At 41.4% G+C, this 20,025-nt stretch overlaps 1 protein-coding gene across 4 annotated transcripts in view; it reads left to right on the plus strand.

Moving 5' to 3' along the window:
* The window catches only part of akt1 (v-akt murine thymoma viral oncogene homolog 1), a 31,788-nt gene that overhangs the window by 4,889 nt on the left and 6,874 nt on the right, over window positions 1-20,025 (plus strand). For 2 of the 4 annotated variants that reach the window (XM_024286407.2, XM_024286322.2), the window contains exons 2-9: window positions 1,357-1,540; window positions 14,338-14,466; window positions 15,361-15,472; window positions 15,734-15,860; window positions 16,305-16,436; window positions 16,528-16,593; window positions 17,961-18,029; window positions 18,113-18,238. In XM_024286407.2, coding sequence (XP_024142175.1) covers window positions 1,495-1,540; window positions 14,338-14,466; window positions 15,361-15,472; window positions 15,734-15,860; window positions 16,305-16,436; window positions 16,528-16,593; window positions 17,961-18,029; window positions 18,113-18,238 — 807 coding nt within the window. In that variant the 5' untranslated portion in view covers window positions 1,357-1,494. The remainder of the gene's footprint in view (window positions 1-1,356; window positions 1,541-14,337; window positions 14,467-15,360; window positions 15,473-15,733; window positions 15,861-16,304; window positions 16,437-16,527; window positions 16,594-17,960; window positions 18,030-18,112; window positions 18,239-20,025) is intronic. The other 2 variants (XM_024286494.2, XM_024286576.2) reach the window with 1 other exon arrangement.

The following is a 20,025-nucleotide window of genomic DNA, read 5'->3' on the forward strand; positions in this document are numbered from 1 at the left end:
AGTGTGTATGTATTTTTCCAAAGTAGATGCAGACCATGTGCACTGTCTCTAATGTAATGAAAACAGGGCGGTAACGCCAGTAACCTGTCCAAACACAGCGCTAAAATACAGCAGATTCTGGTGGACAGGTACGCAGCGTTTGACCGTCCAAGTGAGACGTCTTGTTCCGCAAATGGTATGCTATTAGTACACATATGGAGCACATGACTAAATGTTGTTTATCAAAGATAAGTGCAGGAAATTTGAATAAAAAAGAAAAAGGAATACGAGTACTTAAATAATGATCATATAATGTTAACAGGCTTCATGTTGTGCCTCAATAATAATAAATTATCCAATATACAATGTAAAATTAATTAAAATACAACATTGTGCATTTTAGTTTCCACTGTTATTGTTTTTTGAAGTGGCTATTTGATACACTAATATGCATTTTAGTTATTACCTGGCTCAAAGTGTATGTCATTAATAAAGACACTTCAGTATTTATTGATAATTTTATCTTGGTGTTGTAAATGACATTAAATTAATCCTGGTGGAGTCAGTACTGGCAGCCATAAAATCAAAAGAAAAACCTGTTTGACCTCAACAAGTGAAGATAATTCAAATTAAGTCATTATTATTTAACAAATCCTTAATAATAATAATAATGATAATATTTTGGTTTAGCATTTTGGTGTGTTCTTACATTATTTAGTGTTTGTATGTATGTTTAGACGTTTTCATTTTCTTTAAACATATGGTCTAGTATGTCATGAATTAGACAACACCTGCAAGGAGTGAAAGGCGGAGCCTCAGATCGAGATGTCTTACTTTCAATAGGAAAAGGAGTTTGTGAAAATAACTCGTATTTCATAAAAACTGTGTTCTTTAGTGTGCCAAAGGTAATATACCATCATATGGATATGGTTTGCTCTGGAAGGCTTAGAATAGAATGATATAGGCCCTTAAAGTCCTTTATCTTATAAAAATCTCTGGTATAATGTAACCCAAACTCATGAATTCTGCTTGTATGGATGTCTGAGAATGACTTCACTTTTGTTCAGGTCAGGAGTTGAAAGGAAAACTTCTCGTCTGTCAGGAACGACCATGTTAGTGAACAGTACGGAATTTTCCAAATAGTGAGACTTCATTCTGAACGCCAAAAACCACGGCCTTGTGTAGCTATTCAAACCTTGAGATGCAGGATGTTAAGGGAACTCTGTTGCAGCCGCTGCATGTTCTCCTCTAACCGGGCCATAAAGTGCGAGGAGCTTCGCAATTCCACCGCCTTGGTGTTGACCTGAGGGTTAATATTCAGACAAATGGAAAAAAATCTCTCACCTCAAAGTGGGGCTAATTTTTACTTTTCTTCAGCTAATAGGTTACCACCATTGAGAGGGCGGCTTTAAACCCCGGGACCCCATCTCCAGGCTCCTGCACAGGGCTGACTGAAGAAAGCAAGTTTGTGTCTCTCCCTGAGGGAAACCTGGATCCTCCATCCTGCCCACCAACATGACCAATGTGGTGATCGTCAAGGAGGGATGGCTGCATAAAAGAGGTAAATTGACAGCTGCATTTTCATTTTTTATTTACAAGTTCTAGACCATTTTTTAAATGTACTTCTCAAGAACTTTATGCACTTCAAAAGCTGTGTCCCTTTGATCATACTGTCACGTTTCAGAAATCCCAGCTGTTCAAACTTGCAAGTTGGCACGAAACAAAAATATTTAAGGACCATGAAATATCTTTATCCCTCACAAAAATTTGCTAATCTCTTGCTGATACATGTTGGAGAATTGGGATTGCATTCTTTGGAATTTCACGTGTCCTTTTTGTTGTAATGATTTTCTTTTTCTAGAATGTCTTTAGCTACATGACATGTTCACAGTGATGATTAGGTATTGATATTTACTTTTGGGGCAGTGCTTGTCCCACTCTTTAAATTTATCTTGAAATCAGAAAAAAAGGAGCTCCCCAGTCCCTATTGTAGCCCCGACTAGCTCGTCTGACAGTGCTGTGTGGCTCTTGTGTCGGGCAAGAGTCCTGTTGTTTGGATGAAAAGGCATTCCTCACATACCTGCTGGCTTTGAGAAGCTTTATTTGTGCATTCTCGCTCTGCCTTCCACTGCAGGTCTCTCGCAGAGCCCACTCCATTAACAACAGGGGCAAAATGGGATAAGAAACCTCTTCAAAAGTGCTGAAATCCTCCTGGGCCCTGAGCCAGATAACCAAGACTTACTGGATGAGGGAAAGCAAGAGTCACACTTTAGGGATAAGGTGAAGGAAGCAGGTTACAGGAATAGATTGAGACTCCAGGGGTAACAGAGTGCTGCTGTGTTGTGTCCTCTCTCGGAGGCTCGGTCGGCCTCAGGCACACACCTGCATCCTTCCATCAAGTCTAAGGATGAAATATTGATTGCTGTTGATCATCTTTAATTAATGCATTTCTTGTAATTCATCCGCAGCACCTGAACTTGTAAGCGTCACACGGAAACAGCCTGCAAAGATGTTTGAATCTAATTAGATTTGACTTTCCAAGATCTTTCTCTATTATTCATGGTAATTGTGAACTCTTGGAGTTGTTAATAAATACACAGCAGCAAGTAAGAGATTAAAGCACCTTTTTAGTTATAAACCATAAACCAACAAATATTTAAATGTTTCACAATTTTGGCCAAACTTTTTTTCTCATTTTCCAGTTTTACATTTTTTTGTAAAAAATATGTGAATCACCCTCAGCAAATAAAAAGTGAATGCAATTCCTAATTACCTGTAGTTGTAACTCAACTTTTAAAATTGCATTAAAAATAAGGAATCCCTATGAAATATTTTGAAATATATTAGATTATTCAGTTTATAAAACCACAATAATTGTGTTTTTAGATTAAAAAAGGAAGCTCCAACGGGTCAGGTAATGAACAATGGTTTTTGCAGACAACATAGACTATATAAGAGAACTGGACTGAGATATCCTTCTCCCCTTGCGTTCCAAATAGGAAGGACCAGCTGGCCAAAATCCTATAGACTTCTGTTAAAAAAATAAACATTTTATTCGTCAGAATTACTGTGTTAGAATTGCTCTGTTACCTTTTTTAAACATGTTTTATTGCTAATCTTAAATTTTTAAAATATATTTTTTCCTCCATCTCAAGTTATAAACTGACCAATCAGGTGCCTCAGTAAAAGCATGTGATTCCTGCTGACCCCACCTCAAACATTTTATTGACAGATTCTCCCAAGCCGCTTTCAGTGGAAGGGGTGTGTACTTTAAACAAGCTGACTCCTGATTGGTGACAGTAGTTGCCATAGAAACGCCGACTCAGACCAATCACTGTCGACTGGCTTCAACATGGCGACATCCGCATCGCAAAAAAATGGCAACTGAATTGGTTTCAAGCTGCTGGAGCCGGAAGTAAGGCATTTTCTATGGGGGATGTCACACTCATTCAGTCCAGTTCTTTTGTACAGTCAATCGTAAAGAAGTTGATGTCAAACTATGATTAAAGAGTTGCCAGTTAGAGATTTTTTTTAGCGGTCCAGTGAGCCTCATTGTGCAGAAAGCTTCTCCTTTTGCTGCTGTTGTCCTTTCACTGTGTTTTAAACACCTGCCTCACACTTAGAAAACCTAAATTAATTGCATTACAATTGTTAAGTTGTTCTGAGATCTGGGTGGCAAAAATAAAAACAATCTTTGTATATATCTTGCTAAAATAATGTGTCATTCCATCATCACCTGGATTATCTTTTTCTGATTTTTGGATCTTTTAATGAAGAGTTCATATTTGTATGAATGACAGTTGTATTAATAAATTTATCGCATTATATTTGGCAAAAATACCTTTAAATTAGTAAATATTAAAAATAAGAAGCAAAATCTTTAGTTTTGTTAGTCAAAAAAATTAAATGTCTCATAAATTTTCTTTGTACAATTCTCATAAAAAATCAGGCAGTTGTGATGTGGCGGCACATGTTCCGCCTTTGTTTTGTGCCACATGATTGGCTCATGTCCATTTTCATTTTACAGCAGTGCTGATAGGAACGGAACATTCTAATACACAGCCAGAGTAAAATATAACTACCGTTAGTCAAACAGTGACCGGTAAGAAAGTTGTGAAGCTGACAACTGCGCCGCTGACAACCTTTTAGCTGTGACACACACTAAACAAACAAGCCTTCAGAAAAAGTAAGTTGGCATGCGGTCGGAGCCCAGCAGCTGTGCCCTGCGAAATGTCACCCAATTCCTCTGTTTTGATTGGAGGACGTCTGCTAACTTCCTTGACAGGAAGGCTTTTAGTGTCTCGTCACTGTCATGCAATCTTTGCCCCCAGAGCCACGGCACAGAAGGTGAACCTGTGGTCGGCCTGTCTCGCTGTCCATCACCTCAGCCAAGCGGCACACTCGTAAACCGCCTCCCCATCCAGCCTTTTTGTGTGGTAGCGCCACCCAAGTGACTCAAATCTCCACGTGGGCGTGATAATAAATGGCTTAAAACAACCCCACCATGCTCATTATTACCATGTGTGCACTCAAAACATCAATTTGATGTCTTAGACCTTCTCTCAACATTTTGTGTGTGTGTTCCGTGAACCTGCTCAGTACCAACTACACGTCTTCAACAAAACGAGCGCAAGTTGATCATTCCGGACGTCTTGCAGGGTCTCTATGGTTTACCGGAGTGCTGGTTGTATACAGTCAGTTAAACACGGCCGCTTCATTCGGTCTCACCCTTTGATTCCTTTTTGATTAGTCATCTTCAGCATGCACATGCAAACTGTAACCAGACGCAAAGTAGAGCAAGCATTGTGCTTTGACCAAATCTGCCATCGCAGCTCCAGATTCTCAACCTTGGAGTGCTCGGTAAGCAGTGAAATGATCCTATTTTGAAGGACAAACCTTCTTGTTTTTCATTTTAAGCCTGAATTATGCCTGAATTATGAGTAATAATTGGACTGTTGTTGTGGTTGAGGTAGGTCTGCTTAGAAAGCATCTGCAGAATCTTATGCAGTGCAGTCGTGCACAGACCACATTTGGAGTGCAGGGTTGCAAAGACACTGTAGCTTTATTGTTGCCATCAAACCTAGTAGTTATGTGTCCCCAAATCATGCCTCCCTTTTGGAGCTTTCAGTGCTCTCCCATACCCTCTACGGCCTCTAGTGGTCACCCAGACGGAGTAGCATATTATTTCTTTTTGCAAGTGTCTTTTTATTTTTTTTTTCTCCCTCCAAAGTTTCCATCAAAGCCAGAGCACTGTCAGGCATCAAAGAAGCCGATTGTGGGTTCCCCTAGTTTCCAGGGAAGCGCTGCGGCCAAAAACCCAGTGAAGCTCAACACAACAGCGTTCGCATGTCCTCACCCTTTTCCTGGCCCTTGTTTGTTTGACTCATTTGCTCCCTGACAAGTATAAAGAGCCAGCCCCCTCGTTAGCCTAACTAAGGCCACAACAACTGTTGGATTTGGTTAGCACGCTCAGCTGGCTCCAAGTCATGAGAGGAGGTAGATGGGGAAGGAAGGAAAACGACGCATCGGAAGAGGTGGTGAAGTTGAGCAGCATCTTTGGGATTTTTCCCAGAACATTGTTCACTGACCCAGTTGACCTGTGGAGAGTTGATGGATGTTTTATTTTTTTTTATGTATACCTCAGAAGTTGATCTGCTCCTAATAAGGAAGACCTGTTAGTAGTCCCAATTTTAGTGCTGGGATGAGTTTGGGGTTTCGTGAAACACCAGATGCAATCGAACCCTCCTTTTTTCCTTCTATGTCAACCCAATACAACTAGTGTTTATCATCATTTAGCGTTTCTATTTTCCAAGAATAACTGATAAACAATTATAGCCAAAGTTGGTCAAAATACACCAAAGTTTTAAAGTTTAAAGTTTAGAAAATTCAAAAAAGAGACAAAAGATTTCTATTAATACTTAAGTTTTGATTTGCTTATATTTCATTCTTTTGTTAAAACACTTTACATTTGGACAAAGGGAACCCAATTTAGTAATAATGAATGTTCACATTAATTTTAATTGTGTTTTAATAAAGTATAAAATAGTCGGAACGGCTCTAACTTTAGAAACCAGCTGCTGACCAGCGGTGGAAGTCTGTGGTAAACTTGTAGGGAGTGCATCTCCCGTCGGCTGCGTCCGGCAGCAGAGGGTGTCGCTATGGGAGGCCAGCGCTTTGGCCGTCAGCAAAGACCCCCTGCTCTCCGTAATGAGAAGCGGCGTTCCTGCTAAATGTGGTGAAGAAGGTAAATTACTGCGGTGCAGCTGTCGGCAGGCTGGCTGGCTGGCACGGCGCTGGAACCAGGAGGCTGCGGGAGGTGGCACCTCCACCGTTCACCTCCTCTCGCAGCAAGCCCGCTGCGTGCTTACTTTTCTGTGGAGGATCCGCCTGTTTGGCACAACTGTGATCCTCGGCACGACTCCGACTTCACCTCTATCGTTCTCGAGTTTTATAATCTTTAGTTTCTCCCTGATATTCTTACCATTATTTACCCTGTTGCCCACAGACGGCTTCCTCCTTGATCCACCCTGACTTCTTCCACACGCACTCTCCCCTCCCGACCACCCCACCATCTTGTTGCTAGGATAATGACACCGCTGACTATTCCAGCCCATGGCGGAAGCGGCTATGAACCGGCAAAAGGGTCCCAGTCTCTGACATCAATCACACGGCTGGCTCCGCTCCCCGGTTTGGAGAGGGAGATGGAGAAATTAGGTGGATGCTTAGCCGTCTGTAACCAGAGTTGACCGCACGCTTAGATTTACATCCTACCTATTGACTTAAGCCAGTTTTTACAAGGTGGGTAGTTTGAACATTTGAAAGCAGAGAAGAATGATGCCACTGTTCTCATTTCTTTGGTGGAGTCTTATCCTCGTCGTTGAGACTAATTTGATCCAAATATTTTTATTTGCTTTGCAGCAGGAGTTGACTAATCCATAGGTTGCTTGTTTATCCAGGAAGAGGGGCAGCTCCAGTGTAGCAAGGGGGGGGGGGGGACTTCCCACAGTGTCTCTATGGTAATCAGCAGGTGTCATTCACCATGGAGAAGAAGTGAGGGCTTTCTTACGAGCGTGAGAAAGAGGGGCAGCCTCCATTGCATCCCAACCCCCTAACTGGAGTTTTTTTCCCCTTCTTTTTCCTCCTCCTTGTTAGGGTAGCAGCAGCAGCTTTTAGTGACAGAGAGGCTTAGATTGGAGATCAGGATGACCCTTCAGTGCAACTTGAGGCTGCCGCCAAATTTCCTGCCATCAGAGTCTCACTCTGTCCAGCTGTCAGGGGGAGAGGTGCCAACAATGGAGGAAGGAAGTGTCAGGAAGTATTTAAAAAAAAAAGGAAGAACTTTATTGACAGTTTAGAAGGCAATCTAAAAGCTGGAACTTTGGTTTAACAAGTGACTGGGGTTTGAGCAGCATCACGATTAGATTGGAAGTGTGGGTTTGTGGGGCGCAGTTGTGACCCCCGGATCAGGGAGCCCCCTCTCCTCTGGAGCGGGCAGCCCGCAGCTCATTAGGATGCAGGGCACAAGGCGGCAGGCCGCAGCTGCAGCCTACAGGCAGAACCCGGCAGAAAAGGGCCAAAGGGATGGCGGGGGCGGCTGAGGAAAAACCAACAAAAGGCGAAGCCCCCACTCCCTCCCTCCTCCTCCTCCTCTCCCCTCTTCCCTCGCTTTGGAGTTCTAAATCCTTAATCCTCAACCTCCGCCCAGCAAACCCCCCTCCAGCCCCCCGCCCCTGTTCTCATCCGATTCTCACCACTCCAACACAAACACGCTCACATGCACAGTTGATGCAGTTACCACTGGCTCTCTTCCTCTCATCCCGGAGCATGAATGGCCAGACGGGGACAAAACCCAACAGCAGCCCTCTCAGGAAGTCCAACCACTGGGTGTAGGCTCTGAGCGCCACATTTGTGTTACCCTTTTAGTTCCTGCTCCGTCCAAAAATCTCTCTGCACTGAGTGTGAATGCTCACTGTAGTCCTCTGTCCCTTAAAATCCCACTCTTCTTTTGATCTATAAAAAACCTTCCTAGTGGTCTTTTAGTTATGATTGTGCCGGTTTTTTGTCAAAATCTAAAAACATGTCGTTTTCTAGGACATAGTTTCTACAGAGCGGCAGGAGCTCCTTTGAAATTTATGTCTCATCCATAACTTGGGACTCTCTGTTTCCACTCTCCCTCTAGCTTACAGTCCCTCACACCCCTAACTACTGCTGGCTGGGAAAAATTGTATATCATGATATATTCTATTTTACATCACCATAACGATATATATGACAATATACAACAGTTGAGTATATTTTCAGTTATTCTTTGAAAAAAATGGACAAAAATGTAATTATTTACTTTTTCTGACTTTATTTTTTTAAGTAGCTTGTAACTGAATGGATGCAAATGATTTTTTTTTTAAAGTGCACAACAGTTTCAAGTTTCTTAGTAGGAAAACACATTTTTGCACAAACGTTTGGCAATGAAAGCAAACGAATAAAAGCAATAGAAACGATAGAGTAATGGCACGATAGAAACCATCATTATATCGCCCAGCACTACCCCCAACCTAACACTACCAATGCAGTAAAAGTGATGAGCAACTGTCCAGTTTTGAGCCAGACACCAATTCGGATGAAGAAAACCATGACGTGATGGATCTATTTTTCTGCAAGTGGATGCATCAGAATGAAGCCTGTACAGCATATTTTCTATGTTACAAATACTTTCTGTTTTGAACTGTATTTTTTTCTACTCATAATTCACAACAATTTGTATAAAAATACTCAGAAATTCAATTTTTAACTTAATTTTCTTTATATATGTCCTCCTCCATCAGAAAAATGCCACAAGAATACAGTTTTCATCAATTGGGTTCTTAACTAAACTCTGAATGAAGAGGCAATTTCAATCAATCACTATTTATAGAGCGCTTCTCATCAACATACTGTATAGCACAAGATGCTTGACGCAAAAGACATGTATACAATTGCAGGAGAAAATATGTTTAATAAAACATGAAAACATATGTTGATGTTATTTAAGCAACCAATGTTATTCTCCATTATTGTAACATAGACTGAATAGATTTAAATGAAAAAACACACATGTCTCTTACAGAATTAGAGGTACTCCCAAAGGGTTCACATACTTTTTCTTGCAACTTTAAATATAGATTAAAGCAATAAAAAGTCATAAGACACGATAGATTAAAGGCAAAAACAAAAAACTACTAACATAAAATGTAAGGAAACGCTGTGGCTAACACTTTCGGGAGACACTGTACAAACCTTAAAAGTCAATTAAAAGAACAAGTTGATTAAATGAGTTATTTAAATGCCAAGTATAAAAAGATGTTGTAATTTGCATTTGAAAAATCTCCACAGAAGCAGAAACGGTGAGAAATTAGGCGTCGGAGCTGCTTTTTTAAAAACACTGCTGCCTTTCTTTTAGGGGCCGCCAGATGAATGCTTTCATGATGTGTCCTGCTAGAATCCAGAAAGCCCCAGCAGCTGGGACCTGAGCATTCCTGAACTTGTCACATAGAGATGGATTGAACAGGAAGCTCCTCGGAAACAGCCACTAACATCCACAACTCCCTCTCTCTTCTCTCTTCATCATTGTAAAGACCTACCCCTCCCCTGCCCTATTTATTTCTCTATAGGCCTGAAAGTTTTTACCCTCAAGTTGACTTGCAGGCAGCTGCATCGATGAAGGCGTTCGTCTAACTTTAAATCCCTCAGGCCTTTCTTTAACTTGCAAGGCCATTTAAGGTGAAGCCTGTGAAGCAGTACAAAATGATTTTGACGCCGCGCTGTAGGAGTGCCTCTACAGATGTGAGTCTAGGTGTAGTTGAGCACACGCTGCCTGGGATTTGATCAAACATGGGCGAAAAGGAAGATGCCTCACCTGGGACAGCTGTGGCTTAACTTGTTGCACCTGTTGCGTGAGCGAGGTTGTTCTCTTTTATGCTTTGGGGTAAGAAGGGCATGGCTGTTGCATGCTGGGAGCTGTCCACACACGGGGGCCGTGCAGCAGTTGGCAAATAAAGATGAATTCTGTTGTGTTTGGCAGCCGTTCTTTGTTCATTATTTTCCACTTTGCCCAGCACACATCCCAGCCCTCAGCAGCTGCTTGTCATGTAAAGACACTCCATCAGGCCCTGACAACCCCTCCCACACACACCCACCCCTCTCCACTCCAAGTCCTACGTATGTGGGAGACATATGTAAGGATCTGTCTCACTAGCGCTCCGTTCAGCTCAACATTTTTGCACTCTTGCGTGCTTTTCTCATCCCCTCCAGTTCTTTCATCGTTCAAACTTGAGTCACACCAGTCCTATTATAACACCCCCCCCCCCTTTTTTTTTCTTTGCTGAGCTGTAACCATTTCATTGAAAAACCTTCTTTTTCTGCAACTCATAACTCAGCGGATTTCCTTGGCGTGTGTGCGTCTCGGTCAGACTCTTGAAACAGGTTTTCATATCTGGGTTGTGGTCAGCCGGTCTGCTGGCCACTTTCCTGTTTTTGAAGAACTTGTTGACATCAAAAGAGGGTTAGTTTACTGGAACACTGACGAACCAACTTAAAAGCAGAAGCCTCTCTGGTGTTATTTAGAAGCCTCATTGTCCTTTTATCAGAGGCTTCTTCTGCATCATTTTCTCTACACAGGATGTATTTGGGGGATTACCCTGCAAACCAGTGACATTCTCTTTAGAAAGAGATGCATTGTTTGGTTAAAGAATTTTTCCCCCTAAAATAACGAATTGCAATGGTGATTATATTAGGAAAAAGTCAACTTTCTGCAGTAAATATTTGTATTCTTCTTAGCGATAGTTCCCTTGCATGCTTTTTATTTGTTCAGTTCTGAGCGCATGTCTGTGACCACAATCCCTCCACTGATGATGTTTTTGTAAACTGTTTAAAAGATGCAAAAAAGCCCAGCTGCGAGTTTCACTTTCTCGACATGGCTTAATAAAAGCTACTGTGCGGAAAGTACGGCTGAATAAAAGTGGAAGGGGAAATGAGTGTAAATAGGAAGCTGACAAGGGTCAACTTTGTTGTTTCTGTTCACCCCAGACGGCGGTGCGGCGCAGACGTGCGTTCACAGACAAGCGGATATAACTGCTTCCACTGTTGTCACAGATGAGGAAGTCGCCGTGTCCTCCTGTCTAGAAGGAGCGTGTACTAGTTGAGGAAGTGTTCCGATAAAGCAGGTCATAATACAGTTTTTTTTTAATCTTATATTTTAGTGGATTCCATCAGGCATTCCATCATGTACTTGTTTACCCTTTCAAGTAGCAGCAGCTATGCACTCTTATCTCACTCGATATTACGATTCGGCATGGTGACAATTTTTGGAAGACCAGTGACCGAGAATGCTGGACCGGTGTGATCACTGACATCCATGTGATCAACCCCCCCCCCTCCGGTGCAGAAGAACGTCTCCAAATGCAGCACATGCCAAAGCCTTGAGCTGCCGCGTCACACACTACCACCCATGCTGCTTCTCTGGTGCGTCAGTGGCTCTGGCAGAGAGCGCTCTTAACCTTCCAAGCCGAGTGCTGACGTCATTTGTTACACACACGGCACGTACAGCCTTCATGGCATTGCCGGAGCCGGGTCTGCACAGAAGGCCTCACACAAAGCGCTGTTTCTAGACGTTAAGGTACACGACAGTCTGGAAATGATTTGCTGCATTCCGAAACTCCTCTGGCATTTGTGCAGGAGAGACGAGGGCTGAACGCCGGACCCCCGGCTCATGTCAAGGTGTCAAGTAAGGGTCTCATTATGCTGTCTCCACATTGTGCACATACTGTCCTCAGCGTTAGCTGGCTTGGACTGTGGTGGTAGGGGGGGCGGAGGAATATGGGTCAGCCAAAACCTGACCACAGAGAGAGGCACCAGCTGGGGCCCTGCAGAGGAAAACGAGGCTTGCTATGAGAGGGCCCGGGGGACTTTCTGGCTTTATATTCAGGCATCTTATGTTTGTTGAAGATGCTCTTGATTTACCTCCCAGCTGTGCAACCACTTCTTAAATCTCTCCTCGCACTCTTGACTACTCAGATTTGGTGTTAAAGACAAGAAATGAGCAGAATCGTGTTGAGTGGAGAGCTGCTGGTTGCTCCTTCTAATTAGAACCATGTTGATTTTCATCAAAGTGCAGGATGGATCTGTACATTTTATTTTATTAATTTGTTTGTTATATATTTTTGTATATTATTATATTTTTTAAATTATTTTTATCTTTCATTTATTTTTCATTTTTATTTTTATTAATGTATTTATTCACTCACCCATTCAAACATTTATCTATGGGAAAAATGAGGAAATGTCTTGTTCAGATGACCAAACACACAATTTAGATCCAACAAAACCTGACATGCATGAAAGGTAAACTGAGGACAGCATTAAATTCCACACAGGAAGCTGCTTCTTCACTTATAAGACGTGGTAACCTCCCCCCCCTCCTCATGCTGTGCAACAACAATACCAACCGCAGTACAAACCACTGTACCGCCTTAAAGGAAATCCACTTAAAGGAATCCAGCTGAGCTATGAATTCAAATGTTGACACTTATCTTCACTCCCATCCTTTCAGTGTCATTACATTTTTTTCATTTATTTTATAAATCTGAAGGATTCATTTTCTGTATGACTTTTTTTTGCTTTCATTTTGACCCACAAACAGGATGTCCTGTCACAATACACTGCTTGTGTGATTGGGCAAAGAAGCGTAGAATAGAAGCAAAAGAGACGAACAAGTAACCTGGAGGTGTCGGATAAAACTGACTTTCAGCCATTGTTACTAATTCATCTGATTTCTTTAAATATTTTAAGCGGATGATCTGCAAACAAAAGGGACACCATGAGCTGCAGCATGCTCCAAAATGTCACAATATGTTCCCAGTTTCATTAATCAGAAGTATGTTAATCAAAAGTTCATATTGACAGATCTTCGGTGTCAGTTTACACGCCCGTACGCCATCTTTCTTACACTCCACACTTCTGCGCTTGAAGAAATGGGGCAATTAAGGACAGCTTGGTGCTGCTCTGCAGGGGGTTAATATGCAGCTCCGTAATTAAAAACAAATTACAGTTTTCCAGTATAAATATTCAAGTTCCACACCACTGTGTGCCATTGCCTTGTTATGATATGTAAGCATATTTTGTTCTCCATTTGCGCAACATCTGGTATGACGTTTCCTGAAGCATCTCTGGAATAAATTGATTATTTTTTTTTTTTTGAGAGATTAATTAGCGTGACGCAAGTATCTGTAAGTGAAAGAGATGACCGTGCATGGTTTGAGGTTTTGGTTGGAGTTTTGGTTTTAGCAAGTTTGGGCAGATAAGACTAAGTAAACACTTGGTGGCTTAGCTCTCATATTGTTTTTTATTGGATAAAATGTGACCAAAAATGAAAAAATTCTGTGTTTGTGAATTTTAACTTTAAAGACTCAATCCAATCAGCTTTTGATACCTTGTGAAAACCTTCTCGCTGGTCTTTTAACTGTAATTATGCCTATTTTTAGCCACATTTTTTTTTTAAAAACGGCATCAATTTCTAGAATATAGTTTCTGCAGAGCAGCATTAAGTCTATTAGAAATTCACCTCTTGAGTTGTGAATGGGGACCAGTGGTGTGGAGCACCCCCGCCCCCCTCCCCGTCACCCATAACTGAGAGCTTACAGTCTTTTAAAAACACCCATCCAAACCGTACCAATGCAACAAAAATAGCGAGAAATATCATATCCATCCTGCCGTACAATTCTGAGTCAGATACCAGCTCGGACGTTCAAGACGTTCATGAAACTAGTCGTCTACAAGTGGATGCATCAGAGCGGAGCACCTCACTCTTTATTTTCCACATCACAAATCTGCTCTTTTTCACATTTTTTTCATCTGCGTCTGAATCGTAACCATTTGAGTGAAGAAATACTAATAATAATAGCTTAATTTTCTTAATATATGTCCTTAGTCATCAGAAAAATGCCTCAAGAACATGTTAAAAGAACCAGTTTCATCAGAGTGGGTCTTTAAATGATTTCTAATTTACAGATGGAAGCATAAAATAAAAGCTTCCAGGTGTGAAGAAAGAGTCGCAACTCCTGCAGACACCCACATTTGTCCAGAAGATGACTTGCACGTAAAAAGCCGTTCGTTCGTTTCAGTCAACAGGCAGCAAAGCGATTAAAATGAGCTGCAGCTTAAGGAAGTTGAAATAAAATGAATACCTCAACCTAAAAAATAGAGAAAATGTACTTTCATTTGTGTTTTTTTTTCTTTTGTTAGTTGATTTGTGCTCGAAAAATCTTGCAATTCTTGTTACAAGTTGTTTATTTTTGCCTCTTTTTGTCAATATCTTTTTCATCTTAGGAGAGTATATAAAGACCTGGAGGCCAAGGTATTTTCTCCTGAAGAGTGATGGTACTTTTATTGGTTACAAAGAGCGACCACAAGATGTGGACCAGCTGGAAACCCCCTTAAATAACTTCTCTGTAGCACGTGAGTATCTACTTCAAAAAATAAAAAAACTTTTCACTTTTTTTCCTCCTTTCTGGTTACTTGTTCCTCCTCTTTATCTTCTTACATTTTGCATGCAACTTTTCAGCCCTTAAAGCTAATGTTTTTGGAGTAAATGGTAAATTGCTGAACAAGATGCCCAGAGCTCACTCATTTCTGTCTTCATATCAGAAAGTTGCTGCGATAAGCTGTGCATATGACTGAACACGGCAATTAGACGGCACACAGTTTGTTTTTAACGAAATGTTTCCTCTCTGACGCTTTTGAGTTATCGTGGCCATTAGCCGCCTGATTTCAGTTATTAATCCTGGCTCGGTGCTGAGGCTGTTGTCTTCATCTGTGGGGATTTGGGTTTCTGTCACTACTGCGACCCCACAACAGAGGACACATGGCGTGTCACAGCTGACGGGGCGGCTGCAGCTGGATTACATATACACACTGATGGAGCCATGTTGGATCTCAGCGGTGGTCTCACGGTCTTCCATCTATCAGAAGCGAGGCCATTTCCGTGTCACATCCTGACATAGATGCTGACATGTTTCATTTGGGAACAGATGTTAATAAGAGAGAAACGGCTACAACACGTGGCACTCTTTCTGTTTGTCATCACTAATTTACATTTTGGGGAAGACTGTTCCAAAAAGATATGAAAGGCAAAAATAGATGTTTTTTTTTGTTCAGTTAGGTTATTATAGATAGAGATGCTTTCAAAATGGGTTACAGCTGTAATCTGCGCAAAGGCACCTGTTTTTCTCCAAACTGACCGACCGGTGTCTGCTAGAGTGGCGATAAAGATAAATGGCGATAACTCTGAGTTTGTCTCTTTCCTGCACGCTTCTCTTCATCTCCCTCCTCACTCTCCCTGGCTGTGGTCAGAGTGCCAGCTGATGAAGACGGAGCGGCCCAAGCCCAACACATTCATCATCCGCTGCCTGCAGTGGACCACTGTCATCGAGCGCACCTTCCACGTGGAGACCCCCGAGGAGAGGCAAGTGAGGAGCAAACGTGTCCTCTTCCTGTTCAAACGGTTCTGCACAGTTTAATAACCACTTGAAAGTAGAAGCATGCACGAAATATGTGCACTTAATCATTGCTGCGCACCAGCGCAAGGTCCACTGGCTTTTTGGCAGAGCTCACTCTTGAAATTGCCTTCCTGTTGATAAGAAGACAATTACGTGATTGGGCTGCCGGGCTCGCATGGTGGAAAATGGGCTGATGTAATCTGTCCTTCTGCCTGCGTCTCTCGCAGGGAAGAATGGACCAAAGCCATCCAGACAGTGGCGGAGAGCCTCCAGAAACAAGAAGAAGAGATGATGGATTCCTCTCCGGACCCCATGGACATGGAGGTCTACCTGACCAAACCTAGACACAAAGTGGTACGGACTCTTTGTTATTACTTCTAAGACGTCTGTTGTTTTCCTGCCAAGCCAGGAGTCGTCTTCCCCCAATTTCATGCGTTATTTGCAATAACCTACCTAGTTTACAACCTCCTTTCTTTACCAAACATCAGCCATGGGTGGCTTAGCACCACAACCCCCCACATGTGTCACCACATAAAGGTCCAAGGCCACGGGATTGGGTGTCCCCCACACAACCATTTTCTGCATTCTCCTCAGTGCCGGGGGTCAAAGGTTAACAGAGACACAACTACATATAGGCCAAACCATTAGTGGAATGGAAATTGCTCAGTGCGTAAAAGGGTATCTAAAATGCTTCACTGTTGTTGTCAGTGGGATTGAGTGTCCTCGCTAGTTAGAGCTTAGGTTTGTTAATGTTCCTGCTTGTAACCAGATGCCACTTCTGTTTCGACCCCCCCTCAGACTATGCACGACTTTGAATACCTCAAACTCCTGGGAAAAGGCACTTTTGGCAAAGTTATTCTGGTAAAGGAGAAGGCCACAGGACGCTACTATGCCATGAAGATCCTAAAGAAGGAGGTGATCGTAGCAAAAGTGAGTAGCCGCCAACAAATCGGGGGGGCTGATACTTAAAGCTGTTTTAAGAGTTACACAATCTTTTTAACTTTTTTTTTTTCTTCCCCAGGATGAAGTTGCTCACACACTGACAGAAAACAGAGTCCTCCAGAATTCAAAGCATCCGTTCCTAACAGTAAGAACTTCCTCCATGAAGCTAAACCTATTCTAACCATAAAACCTCCATTAACCATTTAGAGAGGAGAGCAGAACTGTTTGAAGTGGTCACCTCTCAAAGGCTGCACCTAAATATGGGGACTATTTATTAGGGGTGTGTATTGGCAGGAGTTTGGTATCGCGATAAATGTATCACGATACGATACATATCGTGATATATCCCACAACTGTACCCAAACAATTTTTCCTTTTTTTTTAAGACAGAAAAAAATGTACTCGAATTTCAACACGTCTTTCATTGTAATAAAATGGTAAAATTCATTTTATTTAATAATCACAACACCAAGAACGGCAACTGTATCTTATACACAAGTTGCTCTTACCCAAGCAAATTTACGCTGTTATTCTTTTGATCAATTAAACAAATATTTGTTTTTAAAGGGGACAATCAACATTATCAGCAAATAATTTTTCAGAATAAGAAAAAACAAAGTAAAGTAGTTAATGTCTCACAATAACAAAAACCGTGAGGGTGACTGAACATTTAACACAATCTGTTTCTTATGAGATCTTGTTGTTTTGGTTTGCTGTAGAGCTTCACAAAGAGGCTCAGTTTGCTTTCCTGTTAACAAGTGATCTGGGTTTAAGTGGAATATAAAAGTAAGATACTGAAGGAAGCTCAAAAATAAACAATTAAATATCGCTATGTTAACATTTTAAATCGATACAAGAACCGCGATATATTGCCCAATTGTTTTTTTTTCCCTACACCTGTACTATTTATAGTAAATCTACCAAACTGTTAAGGGTTAACAACATGTTAATTTTTTTTAGGAGGTGGGTTTTTGTGGTTACTTTGAAGTGGTAGATGCATAGGAAGGAAAGAATAGCTGTTTAAACCTGGCAATCGCCAAAAATTCTCCCAAACACAAGGCTGAATTGTGGTTTATATCGTGGTTTCACAGTTTTTTTATTTTTGAAGTGAAACTTTTTGCTTTTTACTTGCAATAAAAAAAGAATTAAGGTTGAACTGTGCTCTGCGTCCTGATTGGCTGCTCATCAGTGCCATGTCTCCTGTACGGAATCCGTTCAGCTCTTCACATTTACATGAATCTTCGGTCATGACTAGATCTTTGTTTTACATTCGATAGTACTGGACTTATTTTTCTATGAAGGTGTGAGCTTTTAGAGTTTAAACAAGAGAGAAAAGTGTGAAAATGTTCATGTCTGTCTGAGAAAAGTGTATAAAGTGTGTAGTGAGGGGTTTTACAACCTTAAGACAACTATAATCGCAGATTTCCCCCATCACAGATGGGACTATTGTTAATTTAAATTTCCTAATAAAACCAAAATATGACATGCACCTCATAAAAAATGTTCTTGCAGGGTTTGAAGTACTCCTTCCAGACACATGACCGCCTGTGTTTTGTCATGGAGTATGCAAACGGCGGCGAGGTAAACCCTTTTCTATCAATTGGTAAAGTTGAATCGATGCGGCCTTTAGTCTCCTGTGGTTAACGTCCTCTGTTCTCCTTCAGCTTTTCTTCCACCTGTCACGAGATCGGGTATTCTCAGAGGAGCGGGCTCGGTTCTACGGCGCGGAGATCGTGTCAGCGCTGGACTACCTGCACGCCGAGAGAAACGTGGTTTATCGAGATTTAAAGGTAGGTGGAGTCTCACCCTTTTCCCTTTATTCATCCCTTTCCTGCTTGGACATAAATGGGATTTATTTCTTTCCAAATGGTCGGCATGGGTTTATTGATCCGCCTCCCCCAGACCTTACTGCAGCTGGAAGCAAGCTTAGTCTGTAGATTGCTGCAGCACGGCCAAAATAACCACCAATGCTTTCGAACGCCACTACTTAGCAATATAGCTCAATGCATATTTCTTGGTAGGTGATGATCTTTGCACTTTTTTCCTTGTAAATGCCAAATATCACTGCAGAAAAGCAATTTTTCACACATGATAAAAGAAAAACAATCACGTCACAGTAAATATAATTTTCAGGGGCTACATTAGCTAAAGCTCCACTGATAAGCAGGGCACGTGTTAAAATTACACCAGCAATGGATGCTGCTGATTGATGGTGCGTGTTGGGGTTTGGAAGGGTTATCAGTGCTGCAGTGAGGTTCTGTAGCCGTACAACACTTCCTGCTGATAAAACTATAGCAGCCAGGTCAGCACAGCACATTTTCTCCCTTTCTCCTTCCCTCTCTCCCTCCTTCTTTCCCCTGGGTTTATGAGGCAGGATTCCAGCCTGCTAGGGTTCTCTTGAAAATGCGAGGGTAGCAGGATTGGAGGATGTGCTGACTCTGGCCTGGCGCTGCTGGCCACGTGTGAGATACAGCTGTCAGGTGACTTGGACTGAAAAAGCGGGATGGTGAGGAGCGCCGCGCAGCCTCAAATCGTGACACGCTGTGATGCGTCTCATTTTGGCAGTTTATATGAATTTGTTGCAGCAAAGTATACCTTCATTTGCTGAAATTTGCTTTAAAATGATAGAGATGAATGCACAAAAAAGAAACAAAACGCACAATTTTAAAATGTAGACCAGTTCTGAAAATTAAAATGTAATTTAAAGGTAATTTTTTTGTAAATTTGTTTTCTTATCAGCATTGGTTTATGAAAAATACGCATATTTTTCAAAATTTCTATAAGGATTAGACCAGATAAAACAAAATGACACGCAAACACAATCAAAGGTCTATCCCGTCAGACTAAGACCAGTCTGATATACATGTTGTCATGATGTTCAGAAGATGAGCAACTTCCAAAAATAACAAAACACAAAAATGGGGAAAAAGGAGGGGAAATTCTAAATATAAATGTGTATACATCTGTACAAAAGTAGTAATCTTCATAAAACGATACATTCCCGTCTTTTCTTATCCTTTTTCTTCCCTAGTGTCACTTGAGTTCTGGTTTTGTCGGAGAAACAAATTGAAAACATTTGTTCCAAATTCGATAAATTTCTTTTTCTGAACCCTTAATTGATATGTCACTTTTTCCACCCTAAAAATCTCCAGAATGATTCCCACCCGTTCATCCAAGGTGGGTGAGGCTGAGCTCGGACATCTGGTTACTGTTGAATATGCATAATTTAAAGAAATATGTGTTTTTTTCTGTATAGATGTATAGAATGTTGAGATTTTGCTCCTCTGTAGCATCTATGAATATGTTCTCATTTGACATTGAAGAAACATACATCTCGTCATTTCTCTTCTTGCAAAATGACTACCAGAAGAAATGTTATTTTAATCTACAAAATGGTTAAAGCTTCTCTATTCCCACTTTGCTGTCACAGTTAATTTGTGGCTATTTTTATTGGGCTAAAGTAAAGAAATTTGGCAAAAACAGATTCAATTATGGTCATGTTCATCCAAATAAAGATTTCCCTTTAATAATAAAGTGTTGAGTTTAAAAAAAATCTTAAGTGTTATAAAAAAAAGGC

This window comes from Oryzias melastigma, linkage group LG22, assembly GCF_002922805.2.
Source record: "Oryzias melastigma strain HK-1 linkage group LG22, ASM292280v2, whole genome shotgun sequence".
Taxonomy (NCBI): Eukaryota; Metazoa; Chordata; class Actinopteri; order Beloniformes; family Adrianichthyidae; genus Oryzias; species Oryzias melastigma.